The 21,800-nt window shown below is 35.3% G+C and overlaps 1 protein-coding gene across 1 annotated transcript in view; it reads left to right on the top strand.

Annotated features, from left to right (window-relative positions):
- c4h21orf91 (chromosome 4 C21orf91 homolog) overlaps positions 1-19,349 on the top strand; it is a 57,712-nt gene extending 38,363 nt beyond the window's left edge. Inside the window, exons 3-5 of the mRNA XM_051927088.1 lie at positions 3,669-4,184; positions 13,656-13,718; positions 15,673-19,349. Of these exons, the coding sequence (XP_051783048.1) occupies positions 3,669-4,184; positions 13,656-13,718; positions 15,673-15,839 (746 nt within the window). The 3' untranslated portion in view covers positions 15,840-19,349. The remainder of the gene's footprint in view (positions 1-3,668; positions 4,185-13,655; positions 13,719-15,672) is intronic.
- The last annotated feature ends 2,451 nt before the right edge of the window (positions 19,350-21,800 follow it).

Consider the following 21,800-nt stretch of genomic DNA (forward strand, 5'->3'; position numbering starts at 1 on the left):
ACTTCTTATGGATGTGTGTGTGTGGGGGGGGGGGTTGAGGATTGTTGTCGCGCGAGCGTCTTCTTTCTTTTTGTGTTCCTGTGTCTTGTTGAATCCCCCTCTTGGTGTGTGTCCCGTCCGGTGCCTGTAGGGGGGGGGTGCCTTGCTGTTGTGCGCGAGCCTCTTTTTTTTTTTTTTTTTTTTTTTGGGTCTAGTTTCGTGTGCAATGTGTTTCGTGCTTTGCCTGCGTTTCCTCATTTCTCCATTTTTCCTGTGCTCACTCCTTTTTTCTGTGGTCTTGTCCGCCTCTCTCGCCCTCTTTTGTCCGCCTTTCTCGGCTCCTCAGCCGACTCTCGCGGACTCTTTTTGCGCCTGCGCAGTACGTCTTTTTGCAGCTACGGCCCATTGCCGGATGTGCCTGCGTCCATCATCCGGTTTAGCATTCTCGGTTAGTAATATGGATAAGTGTAGCTAACTAACAACTTGTTTGCCCTACCAAATCACATGCATAATGATGAAGAGAAAGAAATGAACACACACAAACATACACCCCTCGACCTGTAAAGGTTGACGTAGACCTGCACCAGTATATCTACATAGCCTGTTTACTTCATTTGACCCAATGTGTGCAATTTTAAATAAAGTATTATTCAAGCTGTTTATTTGATTCAATTCCCTGCTCATTTAAATTCTTCATTTATTTGTGTAGCTAATAAACATTATATAAGTTAATACACTTGATTCTATATTATTGTACTGTTGTATTTTAAATCTTTCACTGAGTGATTTCCAATGGTATCACTAAACTGTAATTTACATGGAAGTACTGTACAGACCATTTCATACAGATGTTCATATTTTGCAAATTTGTTTTGCATTGGAATAACAAAATGGACAAAATGTTTTTGACTTAAACTTATTTGAATCGCTTTTTACAATCTGTAGTTACAGCCTATAAGTTACAAGTCATATATAGCATTTACATGAAAAACACATTTTCAATAAAAAATTTGTAGTTTATTTACAAATTACATGAACAAACCGACACCTTTCAAATAAAGCTGGATATAAAATTCACAACACCAACACACTGTCTCAGGTTTTCCACAACACAGTGGTATACTCTTACACTGTAAGATAAATGTTTTACTTTATCTTTGGTACTTGTGTAGAAAAAAAATGATTAAGAGGTTAGGGTAAGACTTAACAAACATCATGCTTCATTTATTGAGAATCACTGTACTGCTTTGTTTCAAGCAGAATTGACTATTGTAATCCGTTATGGTGTTATAGGCAGTTCAAATTGTTCATTTACTACTTTAAAGTTAATTAAAAGCACAGTAGAGGCAATGTAATTTAAATGTATGACCATATAACTCTAGTACTTAATTCACTTCACTGACTTCTGATAAAATAGGGCTGATTATAAAATCCTCCTTCTCATATGTTAAGTTTCAAAAAGATTTAGCTTTTCTGTTCCTATATTTCAGAATCGAGTGCAAAAGGTAGAGCTTTCTAGGTATTTGGCACCAAAACTCTGGAGCAACAGTCAGACATGCAAGCATTAGGGAGTGTTTTATGGGCTTATAACTGGTTAACACATGGAAGGAATGTGTGTATGGAGGAAGAGAAACAACAGAACAACCACTGAGATCATTTGCTATGGCCTCAAACCCCCCAGCCCTTCTGGTCAACAGGGTATTTAACCAAGGTTCACCACTGCAGGCAGATATTCATGATCAGACCATCTACACAGGGACATAGAGCTCCACAATTCTGAAGTCTTTTTGTTTTGTACAACAGCATTTTGCCAAACCTTATTTGGTCCAGTTGTGCTTGCTACCTTGATTCTTCGGATATATGAATTAAATGGGACACCCTCCAGGACCTAAACCCTTTTTATTTTGTCTTTTATTTACAAAGCATGTATTTTTCTCTATCTATCTATCTATCTATCTATCTATCTATCTATCTATCTATCTATCTATCTATCTATCTATCTATCTATCTATCTATCTATCTATCTATCTATCTATCTATCTATCTATCTATCTATCTATCTATCTATCTATCTATCTATCTATCTATCTATCTATCTATCTATCTATCTATCTATCTATATATATATATATATATATATATATATAGCATAACGTGTTCTGAATTGCACAATAAAATGCCATGTTTAATTTGGGGTCTTGAGCACTCTGATTTTAAGTTTCAAAATGGGTGTAAAGCTTATTAGATCATCTGGAAATGAGATGTTAGATGTTAGTAGCATTTTCTAATTAGATGGTGTGACTTTCCTTACATTCTGTACTTGTTTTCCCTTTTGACTATCTAAGAGCTTAACATCATAAGTGAGTCCTTTGCACAGGTCACTATTCCATGAATTAAAAGCTATAGCCTGGTTTTAAATTGTCCTGTGGACATCATTATTAATCTGTAGGATTTGGATATTCACTAGCCTAATCTTCCTGGCTGTGTACAAAACTACCCACACAGCATCAGACCTAATTCTGAATACATATTAAAATTGAACAGTCCTTGAATATCCTCCATTCATTTGTTTCCGTCCAGTATTTCTTACTCAGTGGCATCTGATCAGCATTATGCAATTTTTATTTCAGGCTATGCATCCTGTAACTTTTGTTTTGAAGAACAGGTAGTGGAATGACAAAATCACTTGATCTCACTGTTTAATGGATAATGGAAGTGACCACATATTTGAGGGAACTGCACATATTGCCCTTGTATGCCATTTTTATGTGTAGTAATTGAATACATTTTAATCTTCAGTTTGCGTATTGAATTTACTGGCACCCTTTGTAGCAGTTAATTCCTGCCCCGTGTCCACCATTCCAAAAATAGAGTTTACTGTAAGGATATGTAAAATAGGACTTCAAGTACATATCACAAATAAAACCATACATCATTTATTAGTGTGATCATCTGCCATGTGGAACTTTTTTTTTTCCAACCCATGAAAAGTCTCCTCCATTCCCTGTAGAAGGTGCTGTCTTGGAGTTCTTTTAGCCAGCTTATTCCACCACGGTATGCTAAGAAGCACCTCGGGGGGTCTTTCCTGACCACAGCTGTCTGGCAATTTGGTGCTTCCTTTCTACATTCTTAAGTTAATTTTAAAATATCTGCATGATGTACATTTATTTACATTTATTTATCGATTGATTGGCTGTATTTGTTCTATGAATCTGTATCCTTGTTTTTTGCTTCAGTTGAATGCATCTGAATTTCCCTAGCATCTGAATTTCCCTATTATACATTTTATCTAATCTAATCCAAGTAATTTTATGTTCTTAAAATGTTATAAATATTCCAGTGTAAAAGCACAAAGCACACATCTGTCCAGGATTGCTCAAGGAGTGGTTCTTAATTAGATCAAAATTTAGAAAAGAGATAAGGCAATGAATGGCTACCAAAATTTGACATCTTATTTTGTTTATTTATGCTGTACTCTTTGTCATTATCTGTTAGAACATTTACTTGATCAGAACCTACGAAGGAAGCAGTCAGTTATTAAATTTCTTAACAGGAATGTTAAAAGTAACATTGTGAATTAAATATATTAATGCCATCTTTATTTAATTGGATTTTGTGCAAAAACAGTGTTTTGAGTACTTTATTTGTAGTATACATTTGAATTGATTTCACATTTAATTTCTCAACAGGTGTACCAAAGTCAACGCTGCTACATTCAACATCTTTCAGAGGTCACAGAGACTGTTTTGAAAAATACCATTTAATAGCAAACCAGAAATTTTCCATAGCCAAATCTTCTACAAGCACATACAAAGGCATGAAAAATGCTCTCAGCCAAAAAATTAGCTGGATTGTACAATATGCACAAAACAAAGATGCAGTCTCGGACTTGGAGCAAAAAACTGGCAAGCATGAGCTACTCTGCTATACTCAGCAAGGTGATCGGAAACTTGTTCCCCAGAGTGACTCACAAGTGCCTCGTTATACACCAAGATGGACAGAGCAGAATGGCCTCCCAGAGTATACCAAAGGCATTTTGGAGTCTAGTGAGTTGAGACTTGGATTAATTTCAGGATCTGGCGCTTCATACCCCTCAGACAGAATTATGTGGTCTGGGACAAGACGGTCTGAGGAATCTGAGAAACAATCAGTTGAATCGAACAGTTCTTTAACTCGAAGATATAAATGCCATACAAAAGAAGAATGTAAGTGTTTAGATCTTTTATATTTGTTTTAATTGTACATCTGAACCATTTTGTAGCTCAGCATGGTGGTATTTATTTGAGAAATTAAGGTTAATAGCATTCATCTTGTGCGTAAGTGATTATTGGTTTGTTTTTTCTTTTGTTACATATTGGTCTGTTATTTACAAAATGGAAACAGTTTGCCTTGTCAATTGATGTAGGACAGACTGAATGTGCTGCATGGGAATACTAGTTAATGGGAAGCTGTGAATTCTTTTGCAAAATGTGAGGCATTTCACACTAACAATAACATGACAACTACAAAGAACATGCATAGAAACAACGTTAGTGAGAGGCACATTAGATATTTACCATTATACCTCTCTCTTTTGACATCACTGTACTGTATTTTAATTTATGTGGAGTTTGTAATGAAGCTGTGGCTGCTAAAAGCAAAATGTATTTTTGGCACAAGTCTGTACTGAATGAAATTAATGAGCACATTATTTAGACTAGCTGTTTTATTAAATTGCTACTATAAGACGTATGATTCATAGATCTAGAATTAAATTTGTTTTCCCTTTTTTTCTACAAGCCGGGGGGAAATTTTGCACTGATATTTATACATTACATTTTAGATATAAACTTGCATTAATTCTAGATGGCTAACTTTGTCAAATGTAGTCATTTTATAGCTCTGCAATACATGTTGAGAAACTTAGGGCAACTTCAATACAAGCTTTGGTTTTGAAATTGAAAGAAAATTTATTTTGCCCCCTTGCCACTGTTTGTTGTTTATTCTTATTATTAAGGACGTTAGCATATTCAGATAGTTTTACGTTTGGACAACTGTACATCAGTTAGATGTTTAGTTCCCAAGTGGAATCTCTAGTAGATGTTTCTTTGTGGGTGACTTAATTTCACATGTGATACTTTTTTGTGTTATTGTGTAGCTGCATTCCTGCCCCCCCCCCCCCTTGTTTTTTCTTTTCTTTTTTTTTCCTTCATATACTGATCCTTAACACTGGCAATTCACTGAGTAGTGTGCTGAGCACCACTTCTATAGACCTTGTTTACCTATATAGCTTTGTGGTCAGACCACTATGACAGCACCACTATAGACCTGATCACCCACAATGATGAGACAGCTTAGAGAGAAGAGGTTTGCCTGCTTACTTTGTGGGGCCAGGACAACAATTTGACCCTCCGTGTCAGCAAAACAAAAGAGGTGGTTGTGAACGTTGGAAATCAAAAAGGAGACCACACTGCCATGTGCTTTGAAGGGGATGCTTTTGAGAGGGTCATACGCTTTAAATTTCTTATTATGACTATTACTGATGAATTGAAACAGGCACAACATGCTTCAGCTGTTGAAGAGTCAAGAAGGCTCACCAACGTCTCATATTTCTCAAGTGTCTGAAGGTGGCTTATTTAACAAATTATTTTTCTCTATGATAGTGTTAATCATAAGACTGAGGTTTGTGAATGTCATAACAATTTTTTCATCACCAGTATCTAAAACCGAGACATAACATCCATATTACTAACCGAGAATGGTAAACCGGATGGCATGGACGCAGGTACACGGCGATGGGACCATGAGACATACTGCGCAGGCGCGTACAGCGCGCGTCTCATAAACCGCAAGCGAAGTCGTATCCACCGCAAACGAAGGAGTCACGGCCCAAAAACAAAAGAGCTCAACTGACGTGAATGAGAAATGAAGCAACAACGCGCCCATAGCTAACGACACAGCCGCACAAAAAAGAGGATTCTGCGCTGCAGCCCAGATTCAAACGGAAGAGGCTACGGCGGCCCCACAGGTCCACAATGATAGTACGGAAGGCGCAGGCGTCACCGCCATACTGTGAGTGGCACTACTACGGAAGGCGCAGGCGTCACCGCCATATTGTGAGTGGCACTACTGCGGAGTGAAGTTAGGAATAATGTGCTGCTTGGGATTGTACAAACCGCTGAATGCTTTACACCTAATTCAAACACAATACAGCTCAACGATACAACCACGAGCCCACCTGGATAAGATCAATGAACGCAGGCGCCTACAATGCGCGTCTGAAACTGCGGACGCAAAGCAGGCACGGGTTCAAAACAAATGAGCTCAACTGACGGATATACAAACACGAGCCCGTCCAAGACGAACGAGCTTGACTAATGTATTTCAGGATACCCAACGCCGGGGGTAGGCGAGCGAAGCGAGCAAGGGGCGGAGCCCCCCTTGTAATGGTTAGGTTGCCTAATCAGTAATGTCCCTGTTGAAGCTGCATGTGCATCTTTCAGATATACATGCTCAATACTCGAGTTATGAACATTTTATTCTGGTGGCTTTGGAAGGAAACTGGTGAGCTTATCAGAGCTAATATGGATATGGCTGGGAGGATTGTAGACTGCTTTTAAAAAAATTACTAGTCTCTTGTACTGAAAAACAAAAGTGTATTGACAGCTATGCTTGAATTTATTTCTTTAATATAGTTTTGTCTCCCATCTGTCACACACTCCTAAAAATAGTGGTATTAGCATTGCTATAAGTACTGTAGTTTTAGTTGCGTTCATTGGCAACTCTTAATTGGCCTGATGTTTGTATGTGCTTGTGTCCTGCAGTGGATTGGCACTTCACTTGGGATTTGCCCTTTGCACCTGATCCTGACACCAAAACCATATTTACTTAAGATGCTCCAGAAAATTGGTGGGTAGATATGTACAATATTAACCAACAATAAATCTTCGATATATTCAACATAATGATCAGCTATGTAATAAAATGTGTGTAGAATACTATCAAATTTAAAAGTTGTAGCTGGCAGTTCCTCTGCCACCTGGCATTTTTTATTTTTTTATTTTTTATTTATTTTTTATTTGTGTACTTCAATTACCTATACATTTAAATAAAATGGATTTAAAATGCAGGCAACATGTAATAAGATGTTGCTGTTTACAGTACAACTAATTTTTATTTTGAAGGTAGTGTTTGAGAAGTTAATCAGTAGCCAGTAGTGTTAACAATAGTCCACTGAGGCTAAAATATATGTATATCTATTCACTTTCAGTAGCGAAGCATTGGGAGACTTTGTTCACTGTGCATTATTCTTTCTTTATATTTCTTATATGGAGAAAGTATTGTTTTCATGGAAAAAAGTTAGGTTTTAAACAGAACAACACATTTCAATGTCCCTAGAGCATGTTTTGTGCATTTTTTTCTAAAGAAACTTTTGTCCTTAAAAAGTCTTTGACATGGAAAGTCATTAAAAACTGGATTTGACTAGCAGTCCTGACATATGGGTGCATCGCACTCAAGACTGAAAGTGTGGTAATTTTAGATTGTAGCAATTCGTTAATTTTTTGTTTGTTAATGTTTATTATAAGAAATGTGTTTATTTTAACATATTTCCCCCAGTCACTGAAAAAGGCAAGTGATTAAGGGAGACAATTAAAAATAAAAGAACATTAAGCATAGTGTTTCTTGAGCTAAGCAAGTAATTAGGTTAAGTAACTGAGATGTTGGTATTTGTTGCAGTGGAAAAACAAAAGTAAGTTAATCAGATAAATAATATATTATTTAGTTATCTTCATTGTTGGAAGTAGTTTTCTTAAAATTCATTACTTTCTTTTTATTTACTTAAAAATGCTTTGACATAAGTAGTGTTTTGTAGAGCACATAACCTTGAAATGTTTTTTTTTTTTTTTAGTAAAGGTCAAATTGTGTGGTTTTTTTTGTTTTTTTTTTAAATCACTGCCCTCTGCCCATATAGGAAGTAAAATCCCCACTTTGCTTCTGTGAGAGTAATGTTCCATTTGGAAAATGTTCATCTCAGTGGACCTTGCATACAATAAGTCACTGCTTCTTTATTTAACTTTGTAATATAAAGGAGCTTTTCTGGAGTTGATCAAATTGGCTAGCTTTACCAAATGTATTAGTAGTAGGTTTGAAAAAAATGCATGGACAGGAAATTCATTGTTTTGCATAACTATGAACCTGTTATTCACAAAATGGGGTTCTGCTAAAAATGCAACTACTGTAAAAGCTGTTTTCATTAATGGAGTAGAAAGGAATTGATAAGTGAGAAAAGCAGCAATGCAAAGCAGTGCTTGAAGTGGACATATATAAGTGGCGATGACCTGTGTTAAAGTGATGCATTAAAGTGTAGAGTGAGGAGCCTTGGGCATTTCCACATTGGAAATTAACTTGCCACTACCTAAGACCAACGTTTCTCCCTTGGATTTTGCAGCACTGCTAATAAAGAGTGGTTATGGTAGAGTCAGTTTTCATTGCTGCGACCAGGAACTTACCCTTGTGGTGTTATTTTACATAACCTATGCATTGAGATTTGGGTGCTGAACAAAGAAAGTGACGGTGCAGTGGTGCTTGTTTGTTTTTGCAGGCAGTGTTTGAAGTGGGTCGGTACTAGAGGTGCCCCAATGTTTAAACAAATGTTAGTGTATCATAGCGCTTGTATATTTGAGGACCCCCCCCCCCCATGATATCATATACTAATATAAATGTACTCTAACCTCTAGGGTGGGGGTTCATCTACCCGGTTGTGTAAAAGTAATAAATTGGGGTTGAGGAACAAGATGTTTACTAAATAAAGTACTGTCACTAATTTGTTTCCACTTCACACACTACTTGCAGGTAAATAGAAATGTAATTGTACTGTATACATGAGATAATAAGCCTAAGCCTAAATACGTCTATACAGTATATCAAAGCAGTGCCTACATTTTTTTTTGTAAAAAAAGCCAGTGCCATTGTCTGCCTGAATGCAGTTTGTACATTGCAAGCTCGTATTGATATTCAACACTTTGCGTTATTTGCTTTTTGCTGCATGTAGTTTGTACGCATGGTAAGAAAAGGCAAAATATGCAGTATAGCCAAGCCAAAATGATCAACTCAGGACACCAAGTTTGAATGAGTAAAAGTAATTAAATTCAGGTTTCCTTTTGGTAGACTAGGGGGCTTCGACCCCTGCTCGCTTCGCTCGCCAACCCCCGTATTTGGTTTTCCGGATACACACTTTTAAGATTGTTATTTCTTTGAATTGTTGATATTTCATTAGTTTCACTTTTATTTCAGAACTTCTGTAAAAACAATATTTGTAATCTTGCGAGTCCCAATATGCTGAATCTTTTTAATGAGGTCAGGATAGGTTTCTCTGTATGTAATTTCAGCCTAGACAAAATGATCTACATCATCAGCATTTAATATTTTTTTTTTACAAAGTAACAAAGTAAGTAGAGTTCTGCATTGGACTCCTGTCTGTAAAGTCGTGCTGTTTTCCACTCACAGTTCCAAAAGTACATGGGGTTACCAAGGTGATACCCCAGCTTTTGTCTAGGTTTTTGTACAAGGGCTAGACAGAACGTTTTTGACTCCTGGGGTAAATTTAGGTTTTTAAATAAGAAGACAGATTAATATATATACATTAACAAAGTAACCAATAAATGCATGTGCAGTAAACTCCATTTTTGAAATTCTCAAGATTCTTTATTTGTCACATGCGTAGTTATACAGGACAACACGTAGTGAAATACATCCTGATACGCTTATCTAAAACTATGCAAAGTTAGAAGAATATCAGTTAGATTAACAAAAAGTCATAGATCGAAAGATAACAGTATAGTAAAACATAATAAATAAGTAAAATTATGTGAATAAAGTAGAATTAAGTGTTAAGGTGCAATAGTGTAGTAATTACTATGCAAAACCAAAGTTAGACTGGTGCATAGTTAAATGAGGCAGTTTGTTTGTTTGCGCTACTGCGATCTTTCTTTTTTTATATTTTCTAATTTTCCTACTTTCATATCCTTTAACTTTCTCCACATGTGTATAGCACCAACGTTTTTTTTTTGGTTTTTTTTTGAGCCTTTCTAATTTCCCTGGTTTCATAGTCTCTAACCTGCTCTGCATGTGTTTAGCGCCAACGTTTGTAAACATCTCTATGAAGTTCTACTTTGTCTTTTACTCACTGTCATTTAATTCTGAGCCGGATTGGACTTGCTTTTTTACAATTCCACTTGTTTTGGGCTGATAATTACTTTCCTTATTTTCTGAATTTGCACCTCGATTATTCTTTTTTGCTCTTTTTTCTGTCCAACGCATTTGAGTCTGTTTTCTCCGCGCTTTCCTTTATTCTTCGTTTAATCATCGACGTTTTGTTTCTACCCTATTCATTTCATTTCTACCCAATTCATTTCTACCGTATTGACCTTATACACTTTATATGCACTGAGAGCCCTGGAGCTGTGTGTGCTGCATGACTGCCTTTACACTACTGATTTGGTTTTTTTTTTATATTGCTTGTAAGTAGGGTGTGTCTTGCAAGACTCTCATTCTATGTTCCCGTAAGACGCACAGTGGCAGGTCTCTTTCATCTCACGGGTCTTTAAATTATCTTCCGAGAAAGATCATGTATCGTAGACTATCAGGACAGGGGACAGGATTTCTTTTTATAATAGATAGACATTTATTTTATGGTGAGGCAGATATAATGTTAGAGTTTCATGCTTACACAGCATTGTGAGTTCTAGAAATTTTAAATGAACTTGGAATGAATTGCCTTTGAATCATCATAATAACATTACTGAATTCAGCTACATGTGCTGAGTTGCAGCAATCTGTTCTTGGGTATTTCTTGGAGGTACAGCAGTTTTCTTTCCAAATCCCAAATAAATGCAATTTGTGCCTAACTTGCAGTTTTAAATTGTCTGCCCATGTGTGAGTGAATGTAGATGTCTGCATGGTCCACAGTCCATCTTTATTTTCTTGTTTTGCCTTCCAGTCTGTTAAGAATAGACCCTGGCCTCTTTGTCTTGGTATGGATTATTGGATGTAAGCTAAGCACTGTGAGCCACACATGCTGTTATAAGAAACATGTATAGAAAAAAAAATTGTACTGTATGTTTCTCACAAACCATTACAAGTCTTTTTGAGTTCCATGTCTCTTACTAAGTCTCATCACAGTTGTCACCTTTTTGATTAGGAGCATACTCAGATATAGAAGCATACGTGAAAAATATCACTTTTAACAATGGAAATTCATGAATACAGGTATCCTATTCCAGGAGTTGTTTCAGGCATGTGCCAAGTACATCCTGGTATATAGGCTCTAGCTTCTCTGCTACCCTTTTCTGAATAAGCGGGTTAGGAAATAAATGGATCTAGGTATAATAATTTGTTGATTTTGGTTGAATAAAGAATTTCAATTAACTAGAACAGACTTTCACCCTAATTTCATTATTCCGTGTTGTCTTTTGAGACTTTATTTCTTCAGGTCTTGTGTTTTTTTTTTGTTACAGGTTGTGTGTGAGTCATTTAGATTAGCTAGCAGGAATCTTATCTCCCAGCTCAGCATACAACAGCTTCAGCAGAATAATGTAGGGGGGGCTTTCCCTTTTTAAAATCTACCACTTAAGTAGGATTTAGATCTAGGTCATTCCATTCATTTCATTTTGGATAATTTCATTGTTTATGTACTTGTATTTTAGATCACTGTACTATTGTAAGAGCCATTTTTGGTTCCTCTTCAGTTTGTTTCTCAGATTGCCTTACATTCTAATTAATTATTCTGTGGTTTATACAATGACTGCAAGTTGCAGAGGCCCAGAAGCAGCAAAACAGCCTAAAACTGTAATGCTTGCCCAGCACCCATTCTTTATTTATCGCTGGTATCTGATATCTTCAAACTCTGCTTTTGACTTGCTCAGCACATGGCATATGATGTTGCAGTAAATTACTTACTAACTCACCTGCCCAGAATACTTGGTTCCAGAAATTTTGTTATGTGTCCAAGTGATCTCTAGTTAGATCAGGCAGGCTTATGTCTTTTTTAATTATTGTGGAAATCTCTTCTTGACCTCACAGGTTATGCAATTTCCTACTGGTAGTTCTTTTGTGGAACTTACATGTTGACATCCCTTACAGCAATTAATTACGGGGGGAGGGGGGCTCTTAAAGGAGTCTTAAGTATTTTAGAGTCAGTGCCTGGAATAAATTATTGTGCAATGACTTACCTGTCATTGCTGTTTGCTTGTCCCTGTAGTCCTTCATTTATGCTCACATGTAAAGGGGAGAGTTGTTCTCTGTTGCTTTGTGGTCTGAAATCAAGTTGCTAGTTGATAAATGTGCCCTTGGAAGTAACAAAGACCTCAAAAGCATTGGTCTGTTTATTTCATATTCATTCAGAGATTTGACAGTGGTGCACAGATGGGCATCCAGAAAAATGGGCAGACTTGCTGATGGTGCTATGTGAGATTGCTGGGGCATTGTGTTGGTCTAAGCGACATTGTATCAGATTAGCTGTGTCAGCTGTACAAGTCATGAGATTCATGCATGATGTAAATGTAGATATTTGTTAGGGGTGTGAATTGCCGAACACCCTACAATATATTACCTCAATACTTCTCTCACAATGTGGCAATATTGTGTGTTTAAATTTTTAAAAATATTACGTGATGTGATTCAGTGTTGCAAGATATTTCATATTTTTTATTTAAGTTAAAATTGAAATTGTATCACTACATCCCTGTAGACATTGGTACTCAGCAATATAGTGCTTAGTTAGGGCTAGTCAATATTTAATCCAAAAACTTAAATCTCACTGATGCCTCAAAATACATACCATAGTGGAAAGCAAAGGCATTAATATAGTGAATACAAAAAACCAATGAAGTACTCCTACGCAGTGGTAGTGCTGCTGCTTTGCAGTAAGGTGACTGTGAAAGATTGTGGGTTTGCTTCCTGGTTCCTCCCTGTGTGGATAGCGCTTTGAGTACTAAGAAAAGTGCTATATAAATGTAATGAATTATTATTATTATAGCTGCTGAGGAACTTTGGGTTTTTTTTGTTTGTTTTTTAGGTGTAGCTCACAAATAGGGTTACTGAGAAAAATGATGATGCTCAGAGCTCATAGTGTGTGTGTTTACAAATTTGAAGCTAACTGGCAACTGTTTGTAGATTACATGACTTTTGTACCTGTTCTTGCTAAATTTAATCTTTTTTTTTTTTTTTAAAGAAATTGGTATTTCTAAAATTTCAAATAAAAAATGGAGAGTGCATGTGCCATTCAAACCAGTTTTGCTGTTTGGTTTTTAAAATCCCATTCTTTGCATAAGTACCAGGAGTGTAGCACTGATAATTTACCTCTTGTGAGTCACTTGTCCTGAATTTGTTTTTTGCTCTAGGTAGAAACTCGGTAGTAAAGCTATTTTAAAAGTTCTTAAAGGTTTAAAAAGAAATTGTGTGTAGTAAAATGCCACCTTCTTTTGAAGTCTTGAGTTAATAACTTAAAAACATAAAAATGAGCTATTTATATATATATATATATATATATATATATATATATATATATATATATATATATATAATAAAAAAAACGTGCTTTGTTTTCAGTGTTTATCTGGCTTTCACATATAACAGTATTTTGTAGCATTTTTTTAATTTAACTTTATTTTTCTTCTCACATTTTTGGCATTTTGCAGTAACAAAAATGACCATTGAAGATTTGGCCCAACTAAATGAAAAGCTTCGCTGCCAGATTCAAGGTAATAGAGTGGATACATTTTATGTTTCTCTGAGGTGATTAATATCAGAATATTATTGCAGTTATCACTAACTCATAAAACTATTCAAATAAGAAAAAAGTTGGTGCAAGTCATATTTGTCATTATTTTTTAAGATAATTTATTTTAAAATTCTAAATAAGTAGCATGCCCATTGATTTCATGGTGTCAAGTTTTATATTACAATCGAATGTTTGATAATTGTTTTTGACTGTGTTCCCTTATTTTGCTTGTGTGTTTTTAAGAATATATTCTTAATATATATAATATATTTAATATCAAACATATTTTTAATATACTAAATCAGTAAGCATTAAATAAAGCATTACACTCTTTAATTTTGATCTTCTTCCTTAATATAATATGTGTGCCTTTGGCACTTTGGAAGACTGGACCTGTCTTTCCAGTTTTACGTGTTTTTCAAATTAAACCCACATGAAACATCTAGGTGGTGCTATCACCAGAGCAGTTGCCCCTTAGTTGTTCACCACAAAGTGGGCTTAATATTGATTCAATAACACTCATACATGCATTTTGACATGTACTAAAGTTTAGCAGAAGCCTGTCTTGTTCTTGTAAATGTTTGTGCAAAAATGACAGAGTGTACTGTAATGGTTTGCTTTAAAGTTCTACAATTATTTAATTCTTTAATGGGGCACCTTGTATAAAAATAATAAAGCTGTCATTTGATAAGGTGATAGATAGCCTATGATTAGATTAGATAAACTTTATTAATCAAATGGGAAATTCAGATGCATATAGCAGCAGAAGCATGAAAAACAAGGAAACGGACTCACAGGACAGATAATACAGCCAATCAATCAATCAGTTGATAAGTAAATAAATAAATAAATATATAATATGCAAAAATTTCAAAATGAACGTAAAGAGTACATCAGAAGGAAACATTGGATTGCTTGATGGCAATGAGTAGAAACGACACCCAGAGATGCTTCTTAGCACACTGTGGTAGAATGAGCCTGTGACTAAATGTGCGCCAAGAGAGCACTCCCTTGAGAGAATGGAGGGGATTTTTCATAATGGCATCCTCTTTTCCACAACAGCTTCCAGTGTGTCCAGGATTTGCCCTGTGATGGAGTAAGCTTTCCTGATTAGTTTGTTCAAGCATTCTGCATCTTTTGACAGAGTTTCTTAAACTTTTTTTTGTTGTGACCCAATCTTGGCCCTCTTGGTGTCTTCGAGACCCATTCTTTGTTAAATGACTGGAAAAATATTCTTAACAGAGTATGAAAAGGCACCAGCTAGGGACAGGCACTGCAGGCAGCAGAGGATCAGAGGGATAAATAAAATATAGTGCTAAGGGGCAGTAGAGTACATTTTTATACAGAGCATGATCGCTGCAGGGGCCCTCATATAAGTAAAGGAGTGTAAGGGACATTTTAATATTTTAGTTGAAGACACCCAGTCACTTAGCTGGCAACAAGGAAGCCCATTACAGTATACAATATATGAAACATTGTATTATTGTAGTCAAGCTACCATTGATCAATGCCTAGTCCATTAAGTGTGATCTTGAGTCCAGAACTACATTGATATCTGGGGCTTTGTGGGAAAACTCTAGGAGGGCAGCCCTGAGAGTTGCAGAGGGTTTTTCTCATATCTAGAATTACCGAGATGTCCCAGGATATAATTTCTGATTAATGGTTAAAGGCTCCTTCTACAAGACAAAGGTTCTGTTGATTGGTGGAAATAAGACCGGAGAGTGGAGAAACAAGTGGGGAAGGTTGACAGAAGTACCGCTTAATTATGGTACTTGTTGTATGGGTTTGTTGGCCAGGGGTAAATGTGTAAAACAGCCAACTAGAAAAACAAGGATTCCAGAGCGGCAGCATGTTTTGTTTTTTTTTCAATTGCTTATTTTATGCTTTGAATCTAATTCATGTTTCTGACATTATTTATTTAATTGTATTTTTAGTCATTTTTGAAGAGCTGACCCAGGAAGTCCAGGAGAAGGACTCTTTGACATCAGAACTTCATGTACGACACATTGCCATTGAACAGCTTTTCAAAAACTGCTCCAAGTTGCCTTGGCTTCAGATAGGAAGAGCTAGAAACAAAGCCAGCAATGCAACTCTTCAGTGAAGACAATTTCTGACTTTTGGATCTCCAGACGTTTTCTGATTTTTGGAATATTCCTCACAAACTTAAACTGAGTGGGTTTTGAAAAAGATGAGAAAAATTGACAACCAGTTGTGTGCCTGAAAATCATAATTTTACTAAAATTCCAGCAGATAGAATGTGTTAAAAGTGGTGGCCGTATACTATAAAGACAATAAGTAAAACTGGAACTTTCACGTTTTGTTAAAGAGCAGGGACAAAAGAGCACCAAAGCTTTTAAGTTTAGTCCCTGGATTTAATACAGTGGAGTTGAAGATTTCAGTTTCATCTTACTCTTTCATGGGAGAAAAAACCTGTAGGACTGGAGAGGACACTGTGAAAAAGTTACACAATATAATGAAATGAAAAGCAATTGATTGAATCCTTTGTTATAATGGACTGCACAAGTGTGTAAATCTATGCAGTTTTGCTTATCTGATTAGGTTTTGGTGCCGAGTACCAAGTATACAGTATAGACTTCTGCAAGATTTTGTGTTTATAAATTTCTTTTCACTTTTGGTCCTGCCTTTTGCTGCTTATTATTTTTTGGAGTACAAGCCAGAGCTTCACCTGCTTTCATCTTCACCCTTGGTTTTTCAAAGTATTTATTTTGCTGCCATTTATAAAAAATAAAAATAATTCTTTGAATATTTTTTTTAATCAGTATATTGTATTTATTTGCAGTGCTTTGCATTTGCCGATGGGTTTATATACATTTTCTTTTGAATAATGTTGATTTTTGCCTCTTTTGCCCTGTTTTAAATTGAAATTGCTGCAGTTGCTAATCAGCAGTAGATGCCCAAATGTGACCTCGACTAAAAAAGTAAAATAAGGAAGGAAAATGATGCTGATTTGGGGAAGACACTAAGCTTTAAGTCAATGTAAAATTTGTTGTTAAGATGTCTTATCCATCTTTGAATATTGCAAGGCCATTCTATTCTTGTTAAAGAAAACATTCTGCAAAATTTCTGATCTGTATCTATATAATACAGAATGAAAAAGTTGTGTGTTTAATTTCTTAGACATTCATAAGAATTCTGAGGCAACTGTCTTAGGGTTTCATGCTGTTTTCATCTTCACAACATGTGTATCTGTACTCTTGCAGACCCAAACACTTCTCTTTTCTGGACTATTTGGCAGTCTGGGTACCAGAACTAATGATATAAAATTGACACAAGGGGAAAAAAATCCAGTGTTCAAGATTTCTTGTTAGAGTTCTCTGTGAAGTTAACGGTGAGCTCAGGGCTACATTACTATTGACCAAAAATAGAATTGTTTAAATGTAGCAGGAATATTCCTTGAGTAACAAGAAATTTGATTTTATCTGGGCATACTCTGGAGTAATAGGTTTTGAAAAACAAGGGTATTCACTTTTGAGCTTGAATTTAAACGTTGTTAACATGCTTAGACTGCTGCTGCCTTTTTTTAATTTTTTTTTTATTTTGATTGTGAAATCTTAACTTTTGCAGTGTTATATTTGTATTAGAGTTCAGGACTAGAGTAAAAATAGTTTTTCTTTTCTTTTTTTTTCTTTTTTTTTTTTAACATTAATGGAACTTTAAACCCAGTGCAAGAGCAAAAAATGTTTTTTTGCTGAAAAACATTTCAATACCTTAATGCATAATAGATCAAGAAGGAAAATGACATCTAAACATTACAAAATATATCTTTGCAATATGCAGCTTTGATGCTTGTTTTTTTTTCCTTCAGTTAATAAATAGACCATTCGTATTTTTGTTACATTTTTTATAATAAACAATAATGGTTTGATGTCACTTAATGTGCTTTCCTCAATTATCCCCACCAAATCTTTTTTTTCCCTCAATCATCAGCTTTTTATATTTAATTTATTAGTTAATTGATTTTCTAAATTGTAATTTTTTTGAATGATGCAGTATCCCAAATTGACCTTCATTCTTTTTGATACTTTTTTTTATTATAAAAGTATTTTTTTCTATTGCATGTTTCTATCCAGTGAGTTAACTGTACTAGAATTTTAACACAGTCTATAGATATGCCCTTTAATTCAAGTAAACACCTTTCTTGCTGTTCTTTTGCAGATAAAGTAATTGTGCTGTTTCAAATGTAGCCTCCTGCATAATATTACATTTGAATATTGAAAGCAATTCATGATTAAGCCTTACTACGAGCACAATGTAGTGTTTACCGTGGGTCATCTTGATCCACCTTAGTGTGACAGTAATGGTTGTCCTTATGTTTGTCAGAGAATGTAAAAGAGATTTATCAACAAAGAGTACTAGTAGTAGTAGAATAAAAGAACACAGTTGATGTAAGGCTAGCCTACCGAAGGACAGGCTCAGAATGTGCGGCTTTGCTGTACTGCTTGCCAACCTGCATTACTTTAAAAGTGTTTTTTTAATAAAGGTGGATTTCATAATATTAGGCTTAATTTTCTTAGCATTCCAGACATGATTGTTTTTGTATTTGTAATAACATGCATGGGCAAGACTGTAGTATGAAATAGCACTTGACTAGTCAAATTACAGTAAATACGTAAAATAAAAAGGGCCTCTAGCAATATTGGTTTGGTATCCAAAGTATGTTTCTGGCATGGGGGTGATCTTGATTTACTGTAAATATTATATATGTGCATGTTTGATGCAGAAAATGTTTTGCATACAAAAAGAAAGTTCCATCTCAATTAATGTTTCTAAAATGTTTAGCAAAATATATTTTGTTACGAAAAGGAGTGTTAACTTGATGTTAATTTCATCTCACTTGTGTTTTTTGTTTTCAGTAATTCTTTAGTGACAGAACTTGTCCAGATGCAAATTGTATTGGAACCACCTGTAATTTTGAACTGTGTGAAATCACATGAAATGTTAAAATGGAACAACACATACGTTTTACCATTTGTAGTGCATGGGGCTTTTCCATATGAGGTTGTGTTTTGGTAAAATCTTGTGTCTTTTTTGCTTACTCTCTTTGTAAGAGATGCACACTTAACCCTTTGGGGTTTAGTCACACACCATGTTTCTTTCTCCAAGTTGAAATCAATGCGTACCATATGAATTGAACTCTGTGCATGTTTTACATTTTAAAACACATTTGTCTATCATTTCAGATGTTAGACACTTTTATTACAATTTAAAGCAGGTTCTTACTGCTAAGAGAATATTACATCTTGTTTTAAGTTATAAAAATGGGAGTATTTGAATTATATTGAAGTATGAAAGTTTAAATTAACAAAGTGAAAGATTCAAATGTTAGTTTTACTGCCATGTTAAAATAAAAAGGAAATATCTGTGTGAAATTGTGTACAATCAGATTGAGTTCTTGTTAGTGGTTATATTTATCTTTGAAAGTGTGAAATTTTGCATTTGCTTTGCATCTTTGATGGGGTGGGAAATGTTATACGGTAGTATTCATAGGTTGCCTTCCTGATGGCATATTTCATTCCACAGTAATTAATGTTTTTGTATATATCATATATTTTTCTTCAGTAAAAAAATAAATATTTTTACTATACTTTGGTATATTATTGTCGTATTTGGTTTTGTTTCTCGGTCTCCTAGTTATATTTTTATCTTATATTTCACAAAAATCATGAAGATTTTATTCAAGATAACTATTAAACCTTTGCAATTTACAAGGTTCAGCATGCTGGGCAAATATGTGTTGCAATCCTTAAACATGTATTAGAAAATAAAAAAAAACAAATTACAGATGTTTCCATTTTTGAGTGCAAATAACACATTGATTTAGTTGTTGCAGATGTAACAAATGTGAACAAGTGCCTCCATATATTTAATGTTTCTGTGGAAAGTACAAGGATGTATTGTGACTACTCGCCATTTTAAGGCTGCTTTTATATTTACTGCTTTCTTTACTGATTCCTTTGTACACCTACAGACAGCCATTTTAAATACCTTTTTTTTGAGTTATTGGGTTAGAGTTCATATTTTAATAGTTTCCTTTCAGAGTAGTGAATTTGTGAATTTCCTCTTGGGATTAATAAAGTATCTATCTATCTATCTATCTATCTATCTATCTATCTATCTATCTATCTATCTATCTATCTATCTATCTATCTATCTAGTAAATCTTTTGCATGAAAAGGAAAACATATTCACATGAAAGCAAGCTTTTGAATTGCAGGTAGGGGCTGTGACCAATGAATGAGGGGAAGAGGAGGGTCAATCAGCTGCCCTAATTTTATGGAAATATTTTCTTAGCAAAAAACATATATGTTTTGCCCTTTGTGAGCATACGACTAGAAAACTTGATGTGTTGATTATGTGGCATGAATAACATTTTTTCCTAGATGTTTTTATATTGTTTGCTGTGGTCCAGCATTAGTCTCAGTTGATGCCCATTCTGCTGGAACATTTTAATTCTCTCTGAAAATATGAGATAAAAAATTTTACTTGGCCACGGCTACACACTACATGGGGTAAGTAAGTATTGTATCATTTTTGAATGGAGTATCCCTTTAATATTTTCTTGTCTTTATACCTGTATTATTTATAAAATGAATATGAAAGTTTTTAAATTTTGGTAACAATGTATTCTAGAGGATCAGTAGATTTACTTTTCTACATCACCTAGTGCTTTAACCCAAATTTAAATTAGCAACATGGACACAAAGGTGACTTTAAACCAGAGGGGTAAATCAAACTTCCATTCAAGTTTTTATGACGAGCTGGAGCCATGAAAAGTCGTGCACAGCCCACTTAATCCTGCCCAGTTTCATCTGTTCTCAGGTACAAGTAAATATGAATAATCAACGTGTCTGGTGGTTTTTTTTTTTTGTTTTTCTCCACATGCAACATGTGTAGTAGTTTACTAGCCCTTTGTAGTTATTGCTTTATCTAACTGCAGGTTCTTTGGACTATTGTCCTAGTATAGTTCCCTCTTTTTAATTCAGGATTATTTAGTTGTTTTCATAACCTGTTGCACCTTGCGTTTTTGTTGACATCAATCATTTTCAAATTACACATTTCAAATTATCTGTTCTTTGGCTGGATTTTTAAACTCCAATCTGGGAATCCCATTAAAACTCTAAACTTTACGTTTTTCATGAACCTTTTATTTAATGTTGTTTTGATCAATGTCCCACGTATTTTTTGAGTAACAGTAGTTGTCATTCATTTTCTTAGTGAAATCATGCATTAGTAAGACTCAGGATTTGAGATTCAAGCAGCGACAAAATACTGTATGGTTTTCATTACTTTTATCATTCATAGGCCTTAAGTCTTCTGATCCTATACTGTTGTCTGATATACACTGATCAGTTGCAACTTTAAAGCCACCTGGCTAATATTGTGTAGGTCCCTGTTGTGCTGCCAAAACCTCTCCGACCAGTCAAGGCATGGACTTCACAATGTGGTATATGGTACCAAGATCTTAACAGAAGATCTTTCAAGTCTTGTAAGTTGTGAGATGGGATGGGACTTGTTTTTCCAGCACATCCCACAGATGTTCAATTCAATAAGAACTATGGAATTTGGAGACCAAGTCAACATTTTGAACACTTTGCCATATTCCTCACAACATTCCTGAACAACTTTTGCAGTGTGGCAGGGCGCATTATCCTACTAAAAGAGTCCAGGGCCATCAAGGAACACCATTTCCTTGAAGGGGTGTACGAATTCTTTAGGTAGGGGGTATGTGTCAAAGTAATATCCACGTGAACGTCAGGACCCACAGTTTCCCAGCCCAGCACTGCCCAAATTATCACACTACCTCCACCAACTTGTCTTCTCTTCTGCAGGTGAACGACATACAAACACATGGCCATCTGCATGATCTAAAAGAAAAAGTGATTCATCACACAATGCCACCACCTTCCATTGCTCCATCTTGCTGTGCAAGAGAGGACAGAGCCAGCTATACTTCCTTAGAAAACTGGTGTCCTTCAACATCTGCAATAAGATGCTGCAGATGTTCTATCAGGCGGTTGTGGCAAATGCCCTCTTCTACGCA

This window comes from Erpetoichthys calabaricus, chromosome 4 (assembly GCF_900747795.2).
Source record: "Erpetoichthys calabaricus chromosome 4, fErpCal1.3, whole genome shotgun sequence".
Lineage (NCBI taxonomy): Eukaryota > Metazoa > Chordata > Cladistia > Polypteriformes > Polypteridae > Erpetoichthys > Erpetoichthys calabaricus.